General features: G+C 41.5%; 1 protein-coding gene across 2 annotated transcripts in view; it reads left to right on the plus strand.

Annotated features, from left to right (window-relative positions):
• The first annotated feature begins 1,777 nt into the window (after positions 1-1,777).
• The window catches only part of ELF2 (E74 like ETS transcription factor 2), a 37,790-nt gene continuing 12,005 nt past the window's right edge, over positions 1,778-27,562 (plus strand). Inside the window, exons 1-3 of one of the 2 annotated variants that reach the window (XM_065837150.2) lie at positions 1,778-1,932; positions 9,403-9,597; positions 10,561-10,726. In XM_065837150.2, coding sequence (XP_065693222.1) covers positions 9,526-9,597; positions 10,561-10,726 — 238 coding nt within the window. In that variant the 5' untranslated portion in view covers positions 1,778-1,932; positions 9,403-9,525. Of the gene's footprint in view, positions 1,933-9,402; positions 9,598-10,560; positions 10,727-21,920; positions 22,075-27,562 lie in introns of those variants that run through there. The other variant, XM_065837151.2, reaches the window with a different exon arrangement.

The following is a 27,562-nucleotide window of genomic DNA, read 5'->3' on the forward strand; positions in this document are numbered from 1 at the left end:
TCCCACCATCCACTGTCTGTGACATCTTAACTTTACACCTTTCCTATACAATTTGCATTCCTCTATGTTAGAACATTAAAATAATTACATTTTCTAATGTGCAAACACTGAACACTATTCTATAATTTCTAGCAGCAATGTGGATGCCAGCTATATTGTTAATCATATTTTTTTCCACGTAGTTTGGTACTTCCTTTTGAAGATACATGAAAGGTCAAAAAGTGATCACTCTCACCTTTTAAAGAGCAGACAGACAACTGAAATTTGATATTGCTTAGTGTAAACTAGTAGTAAATTCTGTAATTAATGACATCCAAGTGTATGCCTTATTAAATGTCTGGCAGCTTAGTGTGTGGTAAGACCTCAATTTTGCTATGATGTCTGCTTTATTACAAAGTGACTGCTAAGTTTAAGTTTACACCTCAGTAGTGGCCACTTACAGAAAAAGGCTGCTGGTAGCACCATCTATTATTAATATTGTCTGATATGTTTTTGGAAGGAAAGAGTCTCCAATGTTTCCATGCTCCAGGGCACAGGCCTGATATTTTTGGTGATTGTCAGGGAGATGTTTGTGCCATCCCTCAGGCAAATGACTGCCCATATTATATATCCTGGAAAACTGCTATTTGTACATAACCTATAAAAGCCAGTCAGATTCTAGAGCCTAAAGATGCCCCAAAAATGTCATTTCTTTAGGAAAGGAATCTGATGCCCCAAAGATGCAGAGGAAAGAAATGTCCAGTTCAGATGTACAGGGAGTAGGAGCCAGAGCTGTGGAGTTGTGGGTGGGAATACATTGAAGGCAGAAACTGAGTCTTGGAAATCAGACGTGGTGAAGGAGGAGACGAACAGGAGTACCAGGGGAGCAGCAGACGTGAATGCTCAGATGGAAACAGAGGTGCAGCAGAGAGGGGCTTTCGTGCATGTGTCTGGGTCCTGCCTGTGTGCTCCAGCTGAACAGGAGCCAAGTGCCAGACTCGTTCCATGGGCAGGCACAACGGGCCCAAAGCACTTTGAGCAGAAAACCTTCAGTCCGGAGTTTCTTTTGAGCGACTGGCTTTGCAGTGCTAAAAGTATCCTTGGCAATGCGTTTATTTATTTTTTTTTTTTGGTCTGTAATGAGAATGTAATGCCTCCTGTCCAGCTAAAGCTCTTCTGTCTTTTACTGTGAAGTTCAAAGGACAGGTGTAGTGGTTAAAGCCTGGCATTCATAGAAGAGACTATTTCTGTCCTAAACCTCTCGATGTACTCGATATGTCCTTTTTTGTGAGCAGACTCTGACGACGATATGTCTCATATTGACAAGGGGATAACAAACGCTGCATTAAGAATTTGGCCCATTTCAAAACCTCTACAGGAGGCGGCTGCGGCTGAATAAAACTTTGCGGTGACATTTCAGCCAGTTCTGTCCGCCTGTGGCTCCGCAGCTCCACAGGCACAGGGACAGCTCAAGCTCTTACGTACCAAAATTAATTGCAGGAAACAATCACCCCTCTGGGGCTGTGCGCAAACGCCGGGAGAGGTTTTTTGGAAGGAGGCAACTATTCGCCCCTTCCTGACGCTGAGCGCCACCGAGGCCCGTCTACCAGGGGCGGACTCGCTGCAGCGCTGAGCACGGAGCCCCGGCAGCCCTGTCAGCCGGCAGCCCTGCCAGCCGGGCCGCTCCCACCGCCGCTCCCGCGGAGTCTCCGCCGGGCCCGTGCGCAGGCGCGGGTTGGCCGCGCATGCCCGCAGCGCCCCCGCGCGCCGGGAGGCGCGAGCATGTGCAGAGGCAGCAGCGGCGGTGCGGGGGGGGCCGGGCCGGGCAGGTTGCGCCGCTGCGCCCGCCCCTCCCGCCGCGGGGCGGCCCTGGCTCTGCCCGGGCGGCGCCCACCGCCGCCTGCTGCCGGCCCGGGCGGGCGACGGACGCGGCCTCCGGGGCGCACGGGCACGGTAAGGGCGCGGCGCCGGCTCCTGCCGCTGCGGCGGGCGGGACGGGCGCTGACAGGCGGCCCTGCGAGGGAGGGAGGGAGGGAGAGGAGGGCTGAGCGGGCGGCCGAGCGGGCGGCCGCGTTGCAAGGGGGGCGCGGGACCCGCCCGGCCCGGAGGCGGCCGCCGGGGAGTCTGTGACGGTCGCGGGGCGCTGGACCGGGCGTTGCTCCGGCGGCCCCCCCGGTCTCCCCTCCCCAGCTGCACTTTCGGTTTCGCGCGGGGCTCGGAGCGGCCGTTGGGCCGCCCCGCTGCCCCCGCTCCCCGTCCCGCGCTGCCGCCCGCAGGCTGAGCGGGCGTTGGGGGCGGCGGGCGGTTCCCGGCGGCTGTCAGGGTAAACACGGCCCCAAGGCGGCCGCGGCCTGGCGGGCCGGGCCCCACAGCCGCTCCCGGGCCGGGCAGCGCCGCGGGGGCAGCGCCTTGTTTACACAGGGCGTCGGGAGAACATGGCAGCCCGGCGCGCCGGTCGCCGGCTGTCATGCGTGGGGCAGCCCCGCCGGCCTGCAGCCTCCCCTCCGTCCCTAAAGAGCCCTGCGCCTTGCTCCGGCTGCACCCTTGTTGAATAGCTTAAGTTTGGAAAATTTTTGATTGCACTTCACCGTGCCTGTAGAATGTTGTACTGAGTTAGCTCTGGTGTTTGTGTTTATCTGTTGTTGCCTTTTTGGATGTGTTCTCTCATGGATTTTCTTTTTCCCACTTAAATAATTCAGTTCTTCGTTCTGCATGTTCCCTCCATTTACAGTTAGTCACTGTCATGTTCCTTGCGACTTTTTTTAACCATTTAACTTCTTTAGCAAAGACTGCTAAAGCTTACCAACTGACAGTTTAAAAACAGTCCATCTGTGATAAGATTTCCCCATCTGCTGAGTTCATCTCTTGTCAGGCTTTGAAGCTGCCTTCCTTCTGAGTGTGCTGATAATTGTTTACCTTTGCAATTTAATCATAAAGCTTTTTGGCACTTTGATTAGTGGGTGTGCATCAGACTTGGAGAGCTTCCTAGTTAGTCAAGACAAACACTGTGAGATAAAGTTGACCCCAGGGATATCGGGGTATAAGCATTATTCTCGAGACTCGTAAAAACGATGCCCTAACGATAAAATTTGAAAGCAATTCAGATGTTTCTGTGGCATAAAAAAATAAAAAAAAAATTAGAAATAGCATGTTTGCATGTTTTGTGCTAGAACTTTGAAATGACACAAAAGTAATTCCTCCCTTTCCCCTCACTTAATCTCTGATAGTGGACGGGATCAGTTGCTTTGGAAGGCTTCTGGGAACAGCATAGTTTCTTTGTATGGCATCCTTTTTCTGTCTCTCATGATTCAGTAATATCTGGTTCAGAAGGTCCTGTGGACTGTAGCTGCCTCTTTGTGTTTAATAGTTGTGTAAGCTATTCAGGGGCTTTTCCTCCATAAAGCTGTTTAACTTAAATATTATATCTTACTCTTTTGACCTCTAAGAATATCCTATAAAATGAATTACACAGCTTTCTTTTGTGTTTGTGTTTTGTTTTGAATGTGCATCCTCACTATTTTATTTAGTCTATGTTTACTCTTTTATTATGTAAAACGATGAATAATTGTACTCTACTGTGGCTTGTGGGGGAGTGGAAATGGATGTTAAGGACCAACAATTGACACACTGGAAAGAAGAGTGCTGGTGCAAAGTAGGGGTACCTGTATGAGACTTCTGTTGGAGGAAAGAGAAGGTTTCAGGGGGTCTTTAAATAGAGAGCATGTTAATATGATGAAATACTGGAATGTCCAGGAGAAGCCTGCAGGAACCACAAAGCTTTTTACAGAACGTTAATAGTTTTTCAGTGATTATAAAGTATGATGTTTTGGGACTCATCAGCTTTAGCTGTTTCAGAGTTTCGGAGCAAACTCTGGATGGTCAGATTACAAAATTAAATATGTATGGAAGGAGTTACTAGTTCTGTACTGGATTTGGTACGTCATTAATTTGATACAGTATGATAGTTTCTCTGTATTGAGCAATAAAGTTGTCTTGTTGTATGTGAACTTCTGAAGTATGATGTGGCCAAGAAGAGTTGTTTTGACAATTCCTGATCTTGTTTTTCTTTTCTACAATTTTTAGGGATTCGTGTAATTTATAAGATGCTATAAACTGCATGGATTGTTTGTTTTGTCCCCCTGATGTTGTGGATGCAAAGATTTGCTTTTTGTCATCTTCTTGAGTGTACCTCCTGATTCTTTAGCTCTTTACAAGGGTTTTTTTTTGTTTTAGTTTTTCCATCAGCTTTTGCAGTAACTTAGTTTTTCAGATTTAGACTCATTCTGAGTTTCAAAAATAAAAAAGTTAATTCACCATTTCTTCTGCAAATACCAGTGTGAATCAGTTAGCCAGAGCAGTAAAAAGTATCTGGGAAGATGTCTTTAAAAGGAAGTTTCAGTTGGCATAAACTTTGTTTTCTAGGGTATGCTATGAGCAGTTTATATGTATCAGAGTGACAGTGACATTCACTGGTGTAACTGAGGTGCTGCCTATGCAAGACCACCTTTATACCCTTAGGAAACCTTGTTAGAGTCACTGGGATTCCTCAGTGATCTTGGCCTGTGTGTTTCTGTACGTATAACTAATATAATTTTCAAGCTGACTTCCTTAGCTTTTTTTTTTTTTTTGATTAAACCAAAGAAAGACCGTTTTGAAAAAAGTTCTGTGTGATGCTACTGCTGGCTGCAGTCCCACTCTTGTGGTTGCATCTGTGTAGGCATCCGCGTAAATCTCTCCTCAGGATTTGGGATGCCAGCTGAATAAAAGAGGGACATTGTTCCGAGTACTCTTAGGTTTCTTCTGAGTGCTGCGGGAGCAGCTGCCTCTTGTCACTGCTGCCCCATCTTCGGCATGTTTGTCTTGTTTTCATGTGTGAGTATGAGTGTCTACATATTTTTTTTTCCCAAGCATTGATTTTGTTTGTTTGTTTTATAATTTAAATAAAAGTGTACTAAAACCATCCACAGATTTATGTTTAGTATTTTGTTTTGAAACCAGTCCTAAGTAACTTGAGTTTGAGTGTGGTGCAGCAGAGGTGACACTGCCATCCTTTTGACACTGTTTCTTCAATAGTTATTTTTAATTCTGTTGAGCTGCATATTTGCTTCTCTATGAACTCAATAGGCAGTTATACACAGGGGATAGATTTAAGATTCTGGTTTTTGTGTGACTACTATGCATTCATCACAGCTCTGCTTTGCAGTGGGTTTATCCCTCTCTAGTTGCTGCTGAAAATGTAAAAACACAGTTTGGATTTCTTATAGGCAGACACTTGTATACATGTAGGCTATATAAAGGTAGTATTAAATACATGAATAAACTGTGTGGTGTTTTGCAGCCTTTATGACAAGAGCCCTGTAGCCTCTGAACACCTACATGCTGTAATTGGTCTGCTTGACCAGTGAAAACTGTATAAATAACTTGAATATTTTTTGTGTCTTTTGTAGCAGTAAACAGAAACTTTTTACTGTTGAGGCAAAGGATGTGGCTTCAGTATTCAGACTTGTAGTTTTGGTTTTTTTGAGAGTGGGAGCACCTAGACTTATTTTTATTTTCTCATGAGATAGGTATAAAAATAATGGATGATAAAGCAAAGCTACATCAAAGGTGTATCCCTATAATAGGGGATATTCCATATGTTTCAGAACTAGTTTCTCGCTGCTTTTTGCATGGGCAGGAAGAACAGGAGTGGATGTCAGATCTGTAACAAAATGATTCGGTCATCTCTTTTGGAAATATTAGATTTTTTTTTTTCCGCTCTGATGTAACTTCATATCTTGCTTTGTTGCATGCACGTGTCCAGAGGGGAATTAATTTTGTAGTGGGGTTTTTTTGTGTGTGTGTGCGTGTGGGGTTTTCTTTCTTTTCTTTTTTCTTCATGTCGTTCTGTAATGCAAAAATGGTCATATGTTGAACCAGCTTCTAAGCTGGCTAATTGTATCACTGAGAATAACCTGGTTTCTTACAAACCTGAATTGTCTCTTCCTTTAAGAATCGAATTGTCTTTTGGCCTTTTTGTCTCAGCCTTGTGAAATGTGAGTTTTGGAACTGATTTCTGCAAGTGGCTGGGCAGTCTCTTCCTTTTACAGAAGTCAGATTGGTTGTGACTTGCTAGGGAGGGGGTGGGGAACTGATTCGGTATTCTGCTGAAATTCGAAGAAGTGAAAAGGCTTCCATGAGGACAAACTGCTTGGAGAATGGGAAGACGGCAAACGCTTGACTGCTTCATTCAAAAGCATGCGTCTGCTGGAGTCTTACATATGCTTGGGTGTGTTTGTGTGTTTGTGGTAACTTAAAACTTCTAAACCAGAATGAACTGAAACTCTTTTTTAAGCTCCCACTGGCTGGCCAGTGGGTTTGCCTTTTTTTCCCACTCTGTCAGGTTTTTGAAGAGGTTGCTGAATAGCAAGACTCTTAGTATGAAGTTCAAATCCTGTTATATAAAGACTTTGAGTCTTTCATTTATTCCTTGCCTAGACTGTTCCATGCCATCAGTTCAAAGATAGTGTCCTTTTGATGAATGCTAAGATTTAGCATCTTATTCTTCTGTGTGTTTTCCTTTGTACAGTTCTTACTTACTATGAATTACTGCAGGAACTGGAAAATGAGGATTATCATTTATGTTCCAGCATTGCCCTATCTTCTCTTGTTTAGGTAATTGGTAATTCATATAGAGATAAATCAGTGCAAAAGTCATCTAAGCTTCTTGTAACCTAGGAGATGGCGAAATAGCAGGGTTTTTTACATAATCTGATCTAGTACACAGTATTAAGTGTTTACAGTTGCTACATTTTGGCAGCTGTTTTGCCACCTCTGTGGGGTTGTAGTACATAAAATATGAACATAGAGTACACATGGTCTAGTATATGATCGTTTATTTGCATTAATATAATGTGTGAGAGCTAAATTAGCTTTGTGACATTCTTAAGCTATGCAAAGGTACTACGTGAAGCGCTGTATGTTCTTACGGAGATATAACTCTGAGTTGCAGGAATAATGCTGATGTTTGAAATTGGTTGGAGGCTATGCTTCCGAATTCGGATACAGTTTCCATTATTTGGACTTCTCTTTCGGGTCATGGTTGCTTGGCAGTATCCATCTAACAGGGATATAGATGGAAAACTGTAGAAAAGGAAAAAGTCTGTTTCCAGTAAAAGTGATTTTTCTTTCCCCCCACCCCCTTTCTGATGGATTATTTTACGTATTCATAAACTGCTGCTTTTTTACGTTATGTATTTTTAAATTCAAAAAGACTTTTGAAATAATATGGTAGTTGATAGGCAGGTAAGGAGTAGGCTTCTTGTGCTAAAAGCCTGGAGGGTGACAGGTGCATATGGCTCCAAGGATGCTTGTTAACTGCTTTCCAGCTTGAATCTTGTTTGATGAGCAGTGGAGGTCTTTCCTTTCCTATTTATCCAGGAAAATATTGGTAATCAAAAAGTGATGCTAGCTTTACAACTGAAACAGTGGAAAATAAAGTATTGCTGTGTTCTGTCGTGTTTTTTGTTTTGTTTTGTTTTTTTTTTTTTTTAATTGTGTTATTACTAATGAAGTGTTTTTAGGTACATATCATGCCTTCTCATGTCGAGTGCCTGTGTAAGCAATAAGCGTTAATTTTTTTTTCTAAATTGCATATTTTTTTTCCCTTTCTTTTGGGATATATACTGTGCTTATTCTGCCACTACTATGACAGTGATTTAAGATGATCTCATATTCTTCAGCTTTATTTCATGAGGATTAGTTGCCTAGAAGGCTGCTATTGGAATTCATTCTACTTTTTGTGTGTAAGGGTAAAAAATATGAATATCTTATTCTGTGTGTCAGGTTGGTTTATTTGATTATTTATTTATTTATTTATTTTTGTTTGCTGTGTTTTTGTAGTAACCTGCCATCCAAGGTTTGGCTGCTGACTTTTTATGCTAAGTTGATATGGCAACATAAGTGATACCTTTTTGAGCATATTTTTATGGCATGCTGAAGGATCCTTAATACCTTGATAGATTATACTTTTTAAGGAGCTTTTGCATAGCGTTTTTTTCTTGTTGTTGACTTTATTGCTTAGTTGATATCCAGTTAGGCAGAACAGTAATTTTAATTTTTACTAGTATACCTAAGCTATTATGCATATAAAGATTTCCATGTATATAGGAAACCCAGTTGCTCTGCATGTATCCACCTTAGCTCTTCCCTGTATGCGCAGGATTAATTTAGTTTAAGCTGACTGCTTGCTATTGAAAAGCAGGCTTACTGAGTTTACCCATTGGAGTAGTAACTGTAGAGTTTTTTCTTCGGTATGTGTTGGAAGATCCTGTTTTCTTGCAGACCTCTGTGCTGGCTTTCTAAATGGATGGATTTTATTAAAAATGTTGAGCTAAATTCTGTGTTCTGTTACAAAGGATTGATCTCAGTGGAGTTACTCGCAAGGGTAATTGATATCAGATTGGGTTCTTAGGTCTCACGTGGAATATGTGCTTTCTGTTATACAACTAAGAAGCCAAATTTCTTAGTTTGCATCTTGAAGTAGTAAACTGCTCCTCACAGCCCAAGGTTTATGAACACAGATTATTTGTCTCTTCCAAAGACAGGATATGAGTAATAATATTTATTCAGAACAAATAAATAGCAGTTGTTTAGAAACAAAGCTCTGCTGTTAATCTAGTTTTAAAGAAATTCACGAAGATGGAGGTTATATATCTTTACAAGTTCAATGAGTGCAAGGCATACCCAGATTAAGGCATTATGATGTGGAACTATTATTTTTTTGACTCATAAAAATTTATTCTCCAGCAAAAAAAAAAAAAAAAGGAACTGCTACAATACTTTTTGTTTCAAAGAAGACAGTAGATTAGAAATCAGGTGTGTAGTTGTGAGATGTGTATTACATGCACATTGCTTTAAAAAGGCAGTGTCTTTGAAAGTTTTATGACACTAGTTATGAATTTTTATCAAACTATAGCTTTGTGAAATTACGATGAAAGTAATAGAACAAAGAAGAAAATGTAATTTAAAAAACCCCTTCTAATTTAATAAGAAAACAGTGACTTTAGAAAAGCTGTGCTAGCCTAAACCCATGTATGTCTCAGAAAGTTAGTTGATGTTTGACTCAATGAGAAATTAATTATTTTGGATGACATAAAATATATAGGGATATTATTTGTTTTTAAAATTGCGTGAAAATTAACAAATTGTAAAGAACCAAACTGAAATTGTTTTATTTTAGTATTAAAAATGAGTGTGAAACTTGTGTTGTATGGCAATATTCAGTGTTAACTTTACCAAGGTCAGCATATTCTGTCACATCTGTTGCATTCACTGATGCTCTCTTTTGCTGTAGGGGTGTGTAGCATGCAGTAGCTTTTATAAATGTTGGAAGACTTTTGAATGTAAACTATGCAAATAACTTAAAATTATTTTGTGTTTCAGCCACCTCTGCCTAGCTGTTTAACAGAAGTGGATTGTGAATTTAAGGCTTTGATAACCTCAGGCCATCAACATTACTGTCTTCGGCATAGATAACAGCTCTCAAAGCTCTTCAGGGGATGCACCATGACATCAGCAGTGATTGACACTGGAGGCCCTGGCCTGGAGTTTGACAGCAATGGCATAAAAAATCAAGAGGTTAGAAAAATAAATAGTGTTTATTTACTAACAAACTTTACACCTTTTATCACCATTTGAAAGAAAAATTCACTGTGAAATTGCCGTGAAAGCAACTGAAATGGACTAGAGATTTTTGTGTAAGAAGAAAGAGAGCAGCCCATTTTTCAAATATCTTTTATTAGAAGATTTTACTATCACAGAGAAATAGAAGCAGTAAGTTTTGAAGTTTGCAGTACAACTGTAGGCTGGGTTTACAAAATTAAATTCTATACTAAGCATCTCTTTAAAGCGAAGAACTCTGGTGTGTCTGGAGGTGTAGAATGAAATGAGCAGAACAATACAAGAATGGTTTTCAGAGTTAGCCAATGCAATGTATTTGCTCATATTTTCCATTCTTATCAATAAATAATAACATTACACTATCTTATAGCTTGTAGTAAATTGAAACTGGCACTGTTCCACTTTGTAACAGATTAAATATGTTACAGACATTTTGATCCTTAAATAAGTAGAGATAGGCATATGGGCTTTGAAGTAGCCAGTTCTTTTGTGATAACTTAGATACTTAATCCAAAACATGAGTCTTCATAAGATACAGGTCAGATATAGGTACGTTGCAGTACACACATGAAGCCTTGATTACATTTCATGGAGCAGAGGGAGAAGAAACACTTCCCACAGCTGAATGTCATAATTAGAAATCTTGCTATTTTCCCAATATCTTAAAGCTGTCTGATGCTTTAAATTTTAAGTGCTTGAAATCAGGAAAATGTCCTTGAGATTCAGGAAGGTCACTCAGGTGGATGATAAGCTACCTTTTATTGTTTTTAATCTCTTGCTTTAGAAGAAAGTTCCCTTGAAAGTCTTTAAAATTTTTATCATTATTCCATAAAATATGTAAGAGCATAAGAGGAAAATATCGATGTAGAGTTCAACAGTGCACTATTTAGAGTGATTTTTTTTTTTTTTTTCTTTCTGTAGGAAAATGAGCCAGTGTCTGAATTCCCCGCAGTGATTGTGGAGCCAGTTCCTAGTGCCAGACTAGAACAGGGTTACGCTGCTCAGGTCCTGGTTTATGATGACGAGACTTACCTGATGCAAGATGTAGCAGAGGAACAAGAAATTGAGACTGAAACTGTGGAAACAGGTAGACTTATTTTATTTTTTGTTTGTTTTGGTTGTTGTTTTTTTTTTTTTTCCATGAGATTTTCTTTCTTTTAGAAGTCTGTGAGGAATGTGGCTTTGTATATGCCCACAGGATGGAGATCCTGACCTAGGTTCACATCTCTTCTCTCTAAACTTAGTCTTACTTATTCTTCAGCGGTGAACAGGGTTGAGGCGTGACAGGGTTGAGGCTTGGCAGGTAAAAATGTCACCTTAGCTGTAGGGCGCTGCGCTGTGACACCGTGTATTCCCAAGAGTAGGCAGATCTTCATTAACATCTTTGTTATCTGCTTCTGAAAGGGGTTAACAAGACAACTTCACTTGGAGTTTTTAAAAATCAGCTAAGCCAGGAAGCTGGTTAGAATTTAGTTTTACAATGTGTCTGAGCCAAATAACTGCAGGGCAGCAGGCAATACGGAGTGTGCTTCTCTGTTTACTGTTTTCCAAATCTTCCCCCTTCCTGGGAGCTCTGTCTCTTCCTATCCTGCCCTTTGGGTCCAAGAGCAGTTTTATTGATGGTTTAGTGGCAGAAGCGTGTGTCTGGCGGGAATGGAGTTGGACCATCCTTTTATGAGCAAAGTGTCTAACAGATTGAATGGTTCAGGTTTTGGGAGAATACTTGCAATTGCAGTTTACTCAAATATGCTTAGAATTAAATAAGCTAGTTAAAAGTTCAGCAAATTCAGGTAAAGAAAATATATGGAATGTGTATTTTTTTTTTTTAATTTTTGACTATGGTAATGAAACTTTTAAGGTTAAGGTGAGAAGTGAGGATGTTCTTCCCAAGAAGCTGAGTTTTGTAAATCAAACTTGGTTTGAAAACCTGTAAGAGCTTATACTTTGAAGCCTTTTGTTTTCAGAAGTGTTGGTTTTTAAAGTATGCTGTTTCTTGTAAGATTTTTGTGGATTAATGGCTAACAGAACAGTTCTTTTGGGATAAAGAGCTACTGCAAATGAACTCTGTTTTTAAGTATCATTTTATGACCACAATAAATTGATGGAAATTACAATTTAAAACCTGTAGCTCTTCTGTGGATTTCTTTTTAAGCTACAGCTCAAACCATCAACCATGTAGTGATTTCCAAGTCTTGATATCTGATAGTACAGTCTTAAAATCTATAGGGCAATTTATATAATACTTTGGTGAATTAAGATACGTGTCTTGTCTGCAGATAGTTTGGTGAGGTTTTTGCATGTGTTTTTTTAATTTCACAATAACTTTCACTTTAATATGTCCTTAAAAATGTAGTGTAACAACATAATAAAATATTAAAATCAGTTCAGATATTTAAAATTTTGTTTTAATAGTTTTGATATTAAAATTAAAGATAACGTGTGCTAAAAAGCCGGTTTACAGTAGTATACAGGAGAAACTAAAATATAATGAGAATTTTAAAAGCTACTAATGATTATTATTGTTTGTGATTCCAAGTGGTCTTTGGGGAGAGAGGTCATCTCCCTCTGCGCAGCCTTTCTCATACTCCAACTTTTCATTAATATTTTTATAGTATATGCACCATTAATCTGGTGCAGTTTTTGTGGTGTAAATATACATGACAGCAAGTAACGGTTCTGCACAGAACTTGTATCTAGTGTGGGTGGCAGAAGTGCTTGGCTTGGACTGTTCTGAGGGAGGCAGTCCTGTGGGGCACATATTTTGACTGACAGGTTTTGGCACTGCCAAGTCTTCCCAAATTCATTGCTTATGCAGGGAGGTGAAACGGATGGAGAGAAAGTATAAAAGCCCCAAGAAACATTCTTTTTGTTACGCACCATTATTAGCAGTGAGTTGCAGGAGTGTGAATCTGAGTGTGTTTTTTATATTTTATTTTTGTAGTGGAAGGGAAGAGATCCTAGGCTGTGGGTAGGGAGCAATTTGGTATTGGAGAGGTGATAAAAGGTGCCGTGCTAATGAGAAAGAAGACTAAAGCAGAAACAAGTCAAGAATGTGTAATAATGTTTATTTAAAGAGCCTTTTAAGATGCTGATTTTATGAAGCACATGCATTTATTATGCTAATGATCCTAATTGAAATAGGTGAAACAGTTTGAGTTCTGTGATCTTGGAAGAAAAATCCATTGTTGTTAAATTAGTATCTGATTCTACTTCATAAATGTCAGAATTGCTACCAAAAAATTCACAGTATTTCATACATGTATAGTAGTTGCATCAAGAATGAGTAGACTTATTACCTTTTGTAGTTCTAGACTATACAGACAGCATGGTAAATACTAAAAACCCACCTTACAGAAGCCTGGCAGTATTTGAAATGATACCTACCCACATAATATAATCCGTGCCCAGTTGTCAGTATCTCTACTGTTGGCCATGGGCCTGATTTTTTTTTTTTCTTGTGATGGTCCATTGGCAATTCCAGTGACTGCTGAATTATGTGCTTTTCACTGTTACAACATATGTATTCCAAGAGCCCCAAGCTACTTTGCAGTTGATTTGAAGTTGCATAATTTAGTAAACTGTAGCATTATTTTAACCTTCAGAATTAAGGATACTTTTTGATAAATGTAGTGGGGAAACTGATGTGGTAAAATTTAATTAGGACACTAAAGAGATGGTCTATGCTGTGCATGGAGTTGTTCCATTTGTGGTTTGGTATTCTGTGACTGGTTTTGAGGCTGTGTGGTCTGCAAGGACTGTCAGTGCTGATCCAAGGGCAGAATCAGGACCCATAATGTTGTTTTGCATTAAACTTTTCACATTTATGAAACCACTATTCAAAGAACATAAGACGTAGAGTCATTATAAATAACCGTATCTATAAATACTGATGAAGTTTTAGTCAATTCTAGTGGTATTTGGGCTTTTTGCCTGTCCGACTCCGTACGATCTGTTTCCTGCTAATCTATCTTGATTCGTTAATTGAGGATCATTAATTACAATTAATTCTTTAACTATAAAATTAATCCATTAACTGTAAAAGTAAGACCCAAGAGTCTTTTAACAAACCAGAAAGACTCAATGATTCAAGCTAGAGTTCTTTGTCCCCTGCCAGTAAAAACTGCCCGTCTGCTTGGAATAGAAAAAAAATCTTGACAAAAGAGTTTTCTAGGAAACACAAAATGTAAGCATTTTGTTCTTTTCAGGTGACGTATGACATTCTCAGTGGAAGTACTGAGTGCCTTTTAAAATGTCTGAGAACAAAAGTATGGGCTTTAGATTGACATAGTGTTTAAATTTCTATTCCTGTGTGTATGGTATTGTTCTTAGAAGCAGTACCTTTAGACTATTGGGGACTGAGTTACAGTCTGAAAATTTTGTTTACTGCAGCAGCGGAAGTGTTTGTATCCTAAACAATACTTCCTTCTTAACAATTTTTTTAAATAATATCCACATTTTGTTGGCTTCCTTATCTGTCCTAAAAGTAATTACCCTTCAATTTTAGGATTTATTCAGCAAAACCTTTATATTATAGTTTACATAACAGCAGAAGCTGCTGTCTTTAAAGCAACAGTCAGTCTCCAATTTATAGTTACTATAGGTCTGTTTGTCTGTCATGACATAGGACCTATGTGCAAAGTAGAAGTGTATGTGTATTAATGGGGTAATCTAATTTTTGGATTTACCGTATGTGCAGTGCTGATGGTACCACAGTCATGATCTGCAGATCTTATACATGGATGAAGCCTAATCTCTTAGTCAAATAAGTCATTAGATGAATATTTAAGTAGGATAATGCTGTTTTTAAAATGGCAAGTTACCTGCAACATTGTCATTAAAATTGGTTAGTATTTTCTGAACTCCGCGCTGACCTCATTCTTGCACTGGTACTACTTTTCTTCTGTTACCTCACTAATGATGAATTGGCAAAACCAATGTTACTTGTTTACAAATCTTGTTGAACAGTAGGCAGCTATTAAGCAAATGTTGCTGCAAAAGTAAAGCTTCAGCCCTATGAGAAGTATGCCAAAATCATTCTGCCAATGGAGACCCTGATGCAATTGATTCAGTCAATCTAACTTCTCATATTAACAGTATTTCCCACCCCCTCCTTCTTTTTTTATTAATCATCAAAGCATCAAGTACAGGTTTGGCATTTTTTTTCCTCACAACTGTAAGGTTAAAGAGGAAACAAAACTACTGCTTTTGAGAAGTTAAGATACCATTTGACTTGTGAACTATCACTTTTTTTTATTTGATGTTCCATCAGAAATCCTCCCTGTGGTGCAAGTTGAAAGCCTGTTTTAATTCTAAAAATGTTATTGCCACAAGGGGGTTGAAGATTGGCATGAAAAAATGGGGATCTGAAAATGTGCCCCTCGAGGATTATGATCTGATGGAAAAATGTTGAGCTACAAAGACAACAATGATGGTATGTTTGTCTATGATCTCTTAATTTTTTTTTTCCACCAGGACGTTCAGTTGAAACTGCCATACAAATTGATAGCCATCCTTAAGGAAGGAGGAGGTTGAATAAACAGTGAGTTTAGGCTTAACTCCTCCCGTAATTTAAACAAATGCATGAATAAAATACGCATTTTTAGGTGAATCTTCTTTTACGTAGTAAATTTCTGGTTACTACTCATTTTGTTATCACTGTGGGAAACAGCTTTGTATATCTACATAAAGTCTTTAGTTATTATGTTTTCCTCTTTCTGCTTTTTTCTCTCTTCTCCCATTATGATTAAAACTTCTTTCTGACTTCTTTTATGTGAACTCAAGCCTGTGAACTCTTTTGCTTATCTGAGATAAGTTTTCATCAGTTGTTAACTATCATATACTAAGAACTCAGTATTAGATGTGGTTAGAATCTTGCCTTTGATTATGACAATGTATGTAGGGGATAAACAGAGCAACGTTAACATTCATTCTGTCACTCTGATTAAACTGCCTCTTAGAAAAAATGAGTTGACATGGACATCTGGTGTATGTTGTAGTAGTGCTGACATATCCTGTTCATTGAACTTCTTTTCCTTATGCTGGTGGCTTGATGAGAGTTTTCGAAGTGGAGAGCAGTTTGCTTTAGAAGACTGTGCTGACTACAAACAAGAGTTTGGGCATTCTAAAAACTTGATGAAACTCTCAGCTCAACTTGGTACTGTCATCATCAAAGAGCTAAGGTGGAGCCCATTAGCTAGTTAAAAGCAAGATAAAACTTGCATGCAGTACTTGCTCTAGTGGAAGAATTAGATGTCTGTAACACATTCATGGGTTAAGAATTTATCCTTTGAATGTGAGATAGTTTTATTTTTGACACCCTTCTGCTGCTATATCAGTGTGAGTTCTCACTCTGCCAATAAATCCATTGCATTTTTGCTGGTTAAATATTGATGACAGCAAAACAAAATTATCCCCCTCTGGTTGCATGTGCTGTTGCATAGCACTTGGAGCAGTTGCGCCAAAGGCATATGCATCTGTTCTCAGTAACATTCTTAATTCCGAAACAAAATTCAGCCACAACTTAAATTGTATGTCATCTTTGCCGGTGTTTCCTTTTCTGAGAAATTAATGAAAAGAGCTGTGCAGCTGCTCAATGGTTGATAATATTTTTACATAACAGCAACAGCCTGGTTGTGGTGTCCAGTTCTTTCTAGATTTCAGGTTTCGGCCTTGTTGCGTTCAGTGCTCCATCCTGAAAGAACGCTGCAAGGCTAAGTATTTTGTAATGAAGTCTAATATGACTACACCTTTCAGGGATAATTTGTTTTCTGAGGTTGATGTGAGACTTGTTGATGCCTGCTAGTATGGGCATTATGGGTTGGACTTCAGATGTACAAATGCACACTCTAACCTCTCAACTCCAGTTCCAACTGGGAGTGAAAAATTGTAGAATGTTACTATGAAGACTCAGCCACAACATTTTGCTAATTAAGCTGAAAATTTTTGTGGTTTGAGTCTTGAAATTAGTATGCAATATGACTTGCCCAAAACATCATGGTATGAGCACACGAGAGTTAGTGATCTTTGTTGATTAAAATTATAGTGAAAAACTTGAAAGCAATAATCTGTAAAGGTGATCTGCATATTGAAAGGGAGGTTGTAGTTGACAACAAGTACTGGCATCACAGTAAAGCCATATGTGTTTATAAATATTCTCCTCAAAGATTCTCTGAGTTTATAGAATAGACATTTGTTGTTAGCAGAAAGTCTTAAGAAATTGTACATGTTAGGTTTTGAACAGAGAAATTGCTCAACAGTGGCATAGTTCATGTGTAAGATCATTTCATGTGCTATGCAAATACCTGATTTCTAATAATCTGCTAGGCTGCCTTGAAATAAAAGAATTTCACTGTAAGGGAAGTGCATATATCAGTATTTCTCCGTAAGACAGCCAAGTTTTTCTTATTCTGCATTCACAAGTAATAATACTAGAATTTAGACACTTGTTATTTTGAATAACTCCTTTTCTGTTTGTCAAAGGTAGTATCAAATACTTTGCTTTTCTCTGTGGAATTACTAATTGCCATATGAATAGTAATGGACATCAGGATCTAAAGTCCACTTAAAGGTGTAGATTGTGGCAGACTCGTGGCTTTGGTATTATTAGACTTCATATGGCATAGTCAAGAAGATAATCTTAGCATGGTCACTGATGCCTTTTCTCAGTATTTCCCTGCTTCCTCCAGGGATGCTTTGTGGTTATGTTGCTGTTACTTTTGCAATCTTATACTTTGGAATCCACCGTGGATGGTAGTGATGATGCTTATGTGCTGATAAAGGAGACTGCTACATCCTCTTGCATATGCGTTTCTGGAATCTAACTTCTAAAAACACTTTTATCGTTACCCTTGCAATGCCATAATAATTATCAACAGTTTGATAGCCTGTTGTTGAGGACAACAGCTACTTCTATAATTACTAGATATTAATTTCTTCAGGATCCTGGGCAAAACTGACCTTTCTGTAATTATTTAGAATTTGTATGTGGTTTTGGCACTTGGAAGAGGACATGCCTGGATTTATGAAGTTACTGGAAGCTTTTTAGCTTGGTTGGCATTTCAGTATTGTTCCTCAGCTATCACTTGTGATTTTTCACTGAGACTACAAATACTACCTTTAGACAGACTGCCATCTGCCCTTGGCTGCTTACTTAAATTAAGTAAAACAAATTACTTCTGTAAGAGTAAGTAACTGCTTTATGATAACTGCCTTTTCCCAGGGTAGCTTTGTTGCACTAGGATACAACTGGAATTCTATGTGGCTAAAACTAATTAAATACACCTTTTCTTTTTATTTCTGGTTCTCAGTTTGCTGTCAGTGATGGGCAGTGAAGGAAAAAGGTGGCATTGGGACATTGTACTTTTAGCATTTCAAGTAACAAAGCTTGTGAAACAGTTTTCCAAGAGAACCTACAGTCTATTACCAGAGAATGTTTTAAACATATTTGTTGGAATTGTGGGAAAGGAAACTTTGCATAGGCGACTATGGGAGAGGAGGCTGACAGTTCCTCTCTAGCCACTGAATGCTGTGTAAGTTTTGAGGACTGTTCAAGGAAGTGCTTAAGGTAATTGATAATTCCACTCCCATCCACTTCTGCAAATCTGCTGACACCTTTACCTCTTACATATTTTTAATTTATACATTAGCTGTCTTGCATGCAATTATTCATATCCAGTTTTTTCTCTTGAGTTGTCTTTCACTTTTTCAGAATAATCACTATGAAGTTTATCTGGTGTATATTGCAAAGAAGAAGTGAAGCTTTTTTCCTTGAATGTAAACAACATTGTTCATATGCCTTAACAAAGAAAGCATGAGTTGATTGATACTTTACTCCTGTGTTTGTTCAAGTAGGGGGGTACCATTCACTTGGTTGTTCCCATTGCCCAACTTTGGTCTCTGCCAGAGACTCTGAAGTGCACAGGGCTGGAGGTGCTATGAGCTGAAAATGCACTTATTTGTTACTGTCCTCAAATTACTTAAGACCACTTAGTACATCCGTGTGTGTCATGAGTATAGTTTCAAATTGTACCTTTCCTGCATACTAGAACATGTGGACTTTTTTTTTTTTCCTGGGAGTTGATAGATTTAACATGTGATGGGCATGTAAGTCTACCTGGCTGCCTTGACATCTGAGCTTCTGGTAAAAAAAAAATACAATAAAACTTAGTTTCTGTACACTCTAACAGTAATTAAAAAAATAATAGTAGGCTAATAAATGTGTTTCTGTCTGACAAAGAATGATGCTGTTCAGGAGTCTGTTTCTATGTATTTTTTTCTGCTTTGTTCATGCCAGTTAATCTGCAATTTCATGTGGTCCTGTTACATTATGGTAGATAATTCTTGCCTCATTGGGCCACCCACCACTCTTTGAGTAGATTTTGTAGCCCTCTTTGTTAGCCTTCTGCCCAGAAGGGAGACTTTAAAAGAGCTTGAAAAGATAAGTGCATGTTTAAGTTTTTCCCGTATTTACTGTCTTTTTTTGTCATGAAATAGTAAGATTTTATTAGCATGACAAATCAAGTAGTGTCGAGCACAAAATACTGGAAATTGGGTAGCTTAAACAACAGAACTGCACAACTTTTGGAGAAAATCATATTCCTCCTTGAAGACAATGTTTTGCTTTTATACTAGTATAAGTAAGTTTGGCACAGGTTTTAATGATCATTTTATAGATTTATTGTAGTTGTTTGCATCTTAATCTTGAAAGTGCACAGGCTTGGATGTTTTCCAGCTGACTGGAATCCCTTGGGTATCCAGTGATACTCTCCCTATCAAAGAGATCGGAGAGAGTGAAGAATCAGAATAATGTGTGCAGCTGTTCCAGTCCATTTCGTGTGAATTGGCAAACACTGTGCTACGTCTGTGCTTGCAGTAGTAAATAAATGTCACTTAGAAAACTGGTATTAAACCAAGCGCTTGCCTTTTTTACTTTCTTTTTTTTTGTTTTAATTATTCATTTCAGACACATGGTGTTTGTCAAAATTACATGTGCGGATTACTTGAATGCACTTATTCAAGTCCACGTATCTTAGGCAAAACTTCGTTCTACCTGTACGGCGTAGAGAGATCAACTTGGATATAAGTCAAACACTTCACTTTGTGACTGGAAGTTGTGGTCAGTAAACAATCCTTGCTGAATTGCATACCAAATATTAAGGCAGCAAACTATGAATGCATCTTTTCCTACGTATATAAGTGTGAACTCCTATAGACACAGGACTGGGTTTTCAGAGGTATTTAGTGTCTTGGGGCACTTTTGATCTGGATCTAAACTGACAAAATATTTTTAACTGTATTTTAGTGCTGTGAACCTAACTGCTGCAAGAGAAATGTGGGTAAATAATTATTTTTAACAACAGTAGGTACACAGGACAAAGTGCCATGAGTACATAGTTACTTCAGTACTCAGTATGTAAGCTGAATCTACAGCACTGTTCTCCCCAAGCTACACTACATGGGGTTTCTGCTTCAGTTTGAGGATGTTTTAATGAAGGGCTATGAAGTTTTACTGCACATTTAACTGTGTGCCTACTTAAAAGGCCTTTACTTGTCCTTGGGCCCCTCTCTGCTAGAGAAATGTCTGCTGGAGAATGCAGCAGAGTCCCCTAGTGGAAATACGCTGAGGAAAGGAATTCATGTTAACAGGGCTGTTCCACTTCTCTGAATAATGTGAGCTGGCAGGAGCACTCTGCTGCTGGCAGAGCCGTGTCTGCATGAGTGCTTGTTGCTGTCACGGCTGGCTAGAGAGTGCCTTTTTTGTCCATGCTCCTGGCTGGAAAGAGCTCGGCTGGCAAAACTTTAGCACAGACCTACCTTTAGATACCGTGGCTTGAATGTGAAAACCAATCACCTCACTTGCAGGCCTTGTTTGTTATCTGATGAGATGATGAACAAATTCAATGCCTTGCAGCCAGAAATAGATGAGTGAAGTCTACAAAACGCCTGCATTTTTGTGTGTGTGTCTGTAAATACGGTAATTAAATTGTATTCCTAAAAAGCCTTGAAAAAGCCTTGAGAGTTGTAGTAGGAGCCTGATCTGTCAAAAGTTTGAGGTACTGAATTTACCAGTTGGAGGTGATTTACATTGGATATTATTTTGTGGTTTCTGTAGTGGGGAAAAATGCTTCTGAATTTGTGTTCATGATCTAGATCCTACAACTACTAAAACTTGAAAGGGAGAGAAAGATTCCTTGTTGTCAGATGGATGCAGCTGGTGCCCTTAACTTTTTTCTAACGGGCCTGTGAAGCTGCTGCACACCGGCAAGTTGCTTTGGGCAATGAGTGGTTGCTTGATCCGTCTTAATAACGGCTTAGCCGTGTAGGGCTGGTCAGGTGTGTGGTGTTAATGAAGGAGTTCCCGTGCCAGAGCTCCTTGTGGGATATGCTTTGCTTTTGTTGGCGTAGCGGCTCTTCGCACACAGCTATGAAGGTCTGGCCTGAGAACGCGCAGCACTAGGAAGCTCAGGGGTGTTTGCACGAGTGCTGCTTCTACTCAGCTACAGCTCAGTGGAGGCCTGGCAGGAAAGGTGTTGCTAAAGCAGGTTGTTCTTCAAATGGAGAGAATGCAACCCTAAAAAGTAGGGTTTGTTTGTGTGGGTTGTTTGTTGGTAAATTAAGAAAATGATGCAACAGTTTTTCCCTCAGAGGTTTGCTCAGAGGCTAGATTTGCTGAAGGATGTGGCCTCTGGCTAACTGGAAGAGGCATCTAAGGTTCTCTTGGAGTCAGCTCCGCTACTGCTGGGAGACAGGTGCACGGTGCTGCAGAAGGCTGGAGTTTTCTGGCAGTGTTTTGCAGGGAGCGCAGGGATTTCCCAAGGAGAAACCTCGTTCCTGTTTGTGGTGCGGGCTGTTGGGCTTATCCGTAGAGAACCTCCGAAATGAGAAAGGGCTTTATCGGTACACAGGCTGCCCTGGTGCAGCGGTGAAGAAGCGGCAAGTGGCCGCGGGGAGACGGGGGAAAGGCAGCAGTCCCTGCTCGGGGCTACGTTCGGATCTGCGCGCGTCCTTGCGAGGAGCCCGCCCGCCGCCGGCAGCACCCCGAGGCAGCGGGGCTGGGAGGCGCCGCCCGCGCCCCGACCTACCTGCGCCCTGGCGGCTTCCCCCGCCCGCGGGCGGCCCCGCGCTGCGGCGGCGGCGAGTGCCGGCGCGGCACTTCCTGTCTGAGGCCGGCGGCGGAAGGATCGCGTGCGCCGCGCCGCCCCGCAGGAAGCGCTCCCGCCGCCGCCGCCGCGCCGTGGCGGTGCCCGCGCCGCCCGCCCTGCCCGCTGCCTCGCGCCGCGGGAGCGCGCCCCGCCGCCCTCGCCGCCGCTCTTCCCGCGAGCGCGCCTCGGCGCGCGCCCGCCCGCCGGTCAATGTGAAGCCGCTCCGGCGGCGTAAACATGGCGACGTCCCTGCATGAGGGGCCCACGAACCAGCTCGACCTCCTCATCCGGGCCGGTAAGCTGCCCCGCGCGCCCGCACCGCGCCGCCGCCCGGGGTGTCGGGCCGGCGGAAGCGCCGGAACGGGGAGGAAGGGACGGAGGGGAGCCGCGGCTCACGCCGCGCTCTGGCGGGCGGGGAAGCAATGGAGGGCAATCAGGAAGTGATCACCTTGGTAGCCGCCGGCACGGCGTGCGGCCGCCGGTGCGCGGCACCTGCCCCCGGCGCGGGTGGCCCCGCTACGGCCACCGCCGTGGCGGAAGTTGTGGTGGGGCGGGCGGCGGAGTTTTGCGGGGTTTGCGCGGTCGGGGCGAGAACCAGGAAGTGTGCGAGATTGTTGTCCGTCCGTCCGCCCACCTCCCCCAGCCCTCCCCTCCTCCTGCCGCCGCCGCCACGCTGTCTGAGCGGGCCGGCCGAGTGCCGCTACCGGGCACAGGGCCACGACCCGGCCTTCCCGGGCGCTGCGCACCCGTCTGCTGCTCCCCCTCCTTGCCCCCCCTCCCCGGTGCCCTTTTAAACTCTGCGCTGGCGGCGCGGCGGGAGGAGGCGCCCGCGGGCGGGGGCCGCGGCCCACGTGTGCGGCGCGGGGGGCGGCGCCCCCTCCCCCACGCGCGCTGCGTAGCGGAAGCGGCGCGTTTCCCCGGGGTCCCCCGAGCGCGGAGGGGGCGTGGCGGCTGCCGCGCGCCAATGGGGACCACCGCCGTTGGCGGCCGCGGGGCGGTGGGGCGGGGCGGGGCGCGGCGGCCGCCAATGGGCGCGCGGCGGACGCCGGAGTGGCGGCTGCCGCGGCGCTGACGGGCCGCGCACGGAATTGGAGGGAAGCGGAGTGTAAACACGGAAGTGAGGGCGCCGCCGGCGGGCCGCACGTGGCCGTCCCTCCCTGCGGGCGCCCCCGGCGGGGCGGCAGGAGCCACATCCCGCCCCGCCCCGACCCCGCCAGGGGCGGAGGGGCCGGGTAGGCGCCGCCGGCAGAGGTGGAAAAGGTGCTGGATCGGAGCTCTCCGGGCAGGACCGTTGACCCGAAGTCTGGCACCTTGTGAGTGGAGTGTTCAGAACCGGGCACAGTTTGGCCTCTTGGTTTTGTTAAATCTACCACTTCTGACAACAGAGCGCTCCAGTGGTTATGGACTGTGTTTAAGTGTGGTACATCCCCAAAGAAAACATAAGCTCAAAACCACAAATACCATGCCAAACCTTCCATTCTCCATGGAAGTTTTACCAACTGTGGTTTTATTTTTGTCTTTAGAATGTGTAGCTCAACTATTTAAAGTAGTCTTTGGAGGCGATGCACAGCAGTACAGTGTATGATGTTATAGGTAATTGTACAGTTAATGCCTCAACATTAACAAATGGAAAGTATACCTTAATGTTGGTTTTACGTTGACATGGTAGTAGGTTTGTATGAGCACGAATGTGTGCCAAAGGTAAATACTCTGTCATTTACCAATGTATTAACACACTCGTTTGAAAAAAAGGGGCAAGTCACTTGATTTCCGTAACGGTTTATTTAATGTGGAAAAACACCCCCCTTTTTTTGAAGGGAGGAAGTACAAACCCCAAACACACACCGAAAAGCCCTACAACAAAGAACTGTTTTGCTGCAAAACACAAGAAGTAGAACATGTCATAAGCATTTAGACACTCTCATGTGTATGATGGAGAAGATAGCTTCACTTTGATGGTAGAACACTTTCCGGTTTCTGCAGGGCTCACAACTACAGGAGATTTCAGTTAGTTGTTTTATACTTTTGATTGTTGGTGAATAGAGAGTGTTTTAAGTAGTTGATTATTGTGTCAGCAGTTTCTTAAGTCACTGTAACTAGATTGCTTGTGAGCAAACCCTTAGATAAATAACAAAAGACCTTTGTATCACTCTTTCTGATGCCCTTAGCCCAGCCAACTCTTTTTTTTTTTTTTGTTATATTTGCATTGCAGTATGGGATACAGATACCTACACACATCTAGTATTCCCATCATCCTACTATCAGGATACCATAGCTGTTTACTTATTTATGTATGTAGATAGTATCATGTGAATTTAAAAGAGGAATCCCGTATCCTAAGGGATTATGTTAATTATAACTTGCCTTTTCCTGTGTCAGCTGGACTCAGTGTTGACAGAACTGCAGAACATTTGATGACTAGGAAGAGAGCTGGACAAAAATTGTTACTGCTTAAGCTTATCATAATTGCTGTTTGTAAGAACAACTGCTAAATGACTTTACAAAGATATGTTTTGAGTTTGTAATTCATATTTCTCTCATTATTGGGCTACTAACATAGAACTGACGGGGAAACAAATGTTTTGAGATTATTGCTCTTCATTATTGAGTGCCAGTATGCAGTGGGTGTTGTACCATCCTTAAATTGTATGCAGCTGAAAGTCTTTTGAACTACAAAGCCAGGCTTAGGGAAGTACTCAGAAAACCCAAGGAGCTGTTCCTCAGTTTCTGAACAACTGTCTGCCATAAAACAAGTAGTAAACTCAGAGTGCCCTCTTTTCCAGTCAAGTGTTGCCTACAGAAAGATTTCTGGGTATTACCTGTGTGGGCAATTCAGCTGTTTTTAATTAAAATGTGGCTTAAGCACTGTTACTACCTTCCATTGCTGTTTACTGTGGTCTTTTAAATACTGAGATAAAACAAGCATGTGAACAGCAGTAAACTTCAATGAGGTCTGTGAGCACATATGTAGTCACTCTTGACTGAGTTCCATGCTTGGAATCATGAATTCTTCATTAAAGTATTGCTCTGGTTGCTTGATAGTATTAAAGGATAAGCTATTGTAAATGAAGTGCTACAGTTAAGTGTTGACCTTGTAAGGCAGACGTTGATAGCTCTTCAGATGAAGAGAGAGGAGCTATACCGCAGTTTCAAAAAGTATCATTTTGAAAGTGTCATTTCATTTTTTCCTTTCATCACTTGCTTTAGTTCCTTTTGTTACTCTTGTTTGATGTTAAAACTGGGGGTTTTGTTACAGAATGGATATGTTGCCAGTATTCTCTTCTATAAAACTGAAGTACAGCCCCGTCAGGCTTAATTACCAAGTTTGGTGTTTTGTAACAGCTGTTGACATCCTTGAATAATCTACTGTACATGATATTAGTTTAGAAAGTGGAGCTAGAAGACATTAGGTCATCAGTGAGGATAGACATCAGCTAGCCTAGTTAACTGTTTGCATTTTAAAAATTGTAATGATTTTTTTTTCTAAGAGGTATTTTTTTATGACAACAGACCAGAGACTCTTTAAATGAAATATTTTAAAAAGTGTGAAGAAGTCAAATTTCTTCATAAAAAAAAGGAAGATGAGATTTAGTTTGAAAGAATGAAAGATGAGTGTCAGCTCTAACATGTTCTGGATTGTAAATGGCAGTCCTCATGTTTTTCAGTTACCAAGTCTGGAAAATTTACTTGCATCCATGTAAACTACTTTGCTTGATTTGGGCAAGCGGTATTCTTCCTGAAATGAGTATATAAGGTAATGGACCTACATCATAAGTTGTTTACTCAAGCAATAAAGTGTGTTTAGCTTAGGGAGTCTTTTGTATGTGCACAGTGGTACCATAGTTCATAGTGTAAACAGAATAGACAATTTGTGAATCAGGCATTTTAAAATATATGGGTTACATTATTCTTTGTTTAGAAATTTTTCTGCCCACTGTGATACTGTACTTGTGCATCACAGCCTTGGATGTACTGAGAGAAGATGAAGGTTGCTGGGGTGACATATGTTCCTATAGCACAAGCTGTGTGAGCCTGAAAGGTGCTGCATAGTAAATAACGGCCAGTGGTTTTCTGTGGTGATGGCCTTTGGCTGAATTTGGCTTTGTTTTTGTTGTGGAATCCTATCCTTTGGTTTGTTCTCCCTGCCCCTCCAGTCTTTATTGTGAGAAGTGCTACCAAGTGTTGTGACACCAGTGTAGTTTAGCTGATGACACTTGATCAAGTCACTGGCAAGAACAGCTGCCTGGTTTTCCCTTCTCCCATCCCCTCTTTGAGAGAATTTCCCCCCCTGACCCCAGTTTGTCTGGGGATATCTTTTCTAGTTGTGTTTTTTCATCAGTATGATTCCTCCAGACTGAGCACTCTGACTTCTGACTTTCCTAGCATGGCAAAAAGACATTTTATGTAAAATCTATATTGAGATATAAATTCACACTTTTCCAAGAAACCATGGACTGTCTAAAGGAGAAGGCAGTTAGCTGAGAGGACTTCAAGCTTGGCAATAGCACTTGTCTTAGTAAGTACTTTAATAGATGTCTTTTTGGCAATGTTAGCTTAGTTTAACTGTCATGGTAGACAGACAGCATGTGTTTTGTTCCAGCCAAAGCCAGAAATGGTACTGTTTTTTTGCTTGATGTTTTTTAGGTGGCAACTTTAGTGGAGTCCTGAGTAACTCATGTTGGAAAAATGTTTGTAAAGTTTGTATTTTCAAATGTCAGAAGGTTTTGAGGAGTAGATAGTGCTATTTTTATTGGTAATGGAAGGGTTACTTAGGGCAGAGGTTGGGTGGTTCCTTGGCTCTGTTGTAATGGTATTGCACCCTAATCCCTGATGTTGGGGTTTGTGGCTCCTTTTCCTATGCTCTAGCCCCTCAGCAGGATGCCGTAATACTGAGAAAGTACAAAGATGGCTTTCAGTTATCTTTTTTTGCCTTGTTCCCACTCTCTGCTGAGTACCTTTTACTTGTGGTGCAGCATCTAAACTGTTATCTGTAGGAAATACTTTGGATACAAAAGTAGGAAAATTTTGCATTTGGGGGTAGATTACTTCAGTAAGCTAATTCAGTACTGTCTTCCAATTGAAATTTGGCAACTGTTGTTTGAGTTACTTTATAGAAATCCTTTATAGATTGAATCTGATATCCGCACAGAAGCAAGCTAACCGGTTATCCCCAAGATGGTAACCAACAGAAACAGAAATGAAAATTGTACAGCTTTTGCTGTGGGGGAGGCAGAGGGATCAATGGGAAAGTTTTGCTGACCTGCTTTAAATCCTGTTTCATGCTTTAGAATAGTAATATGTTAAATGCTGACTTGGACTTTCTAGTTTCACTATTGGCATAGAATTGATACATTAATGATGACTAGCTGAATAGTCGTTCCTGTATTTTGATGAACAGTGGACAGTTTTATCTGATAGATATGGGGAAACTTCATCACCAATTTCTGTGCAACTGAAACTTCTCTTTAGAAAGAAAAAATGTTTAGGTAGAGGGTTTCCGGTACGGCCACTCAGTTTCAGTGCAGTTTCAGCCTCTGACTTGAGACATCCGGCAGCTGCCGGGCACAGGGAGCACCTGGAACCTGCGTCTGGGAAACGGCTCATGGTGCAGAACTCTTGCTGATTGCCACTGATTATCTGAAGGAGAGAAGATGTGGTAGAGACCCTTTCCTTTAGCGTGATTTTCCTGTGCTCTTAGGTAGGCTTTCATTGCTCCCAACATGGGGTGAAGCAGTGGTGGAATGTCAGCTTTATCAGGCCATGTACTCTTCCAAAAGATAAAG

Source organism: Patagioenas fasciata, chromosome 4 (assembly GCF_037038585.1).
Source record: "Patagioenas fasciata isolate bPatFas1 chromosome 4, bPatFas1.hap1, whole genome shotgun sequence".
Classification (NCBI taxonomy): Eukaryota; Metazoa; Chordata; class Aves; order Columbiformes; family Columbidae; genus Patagioenas; species Patagioenas fasciata.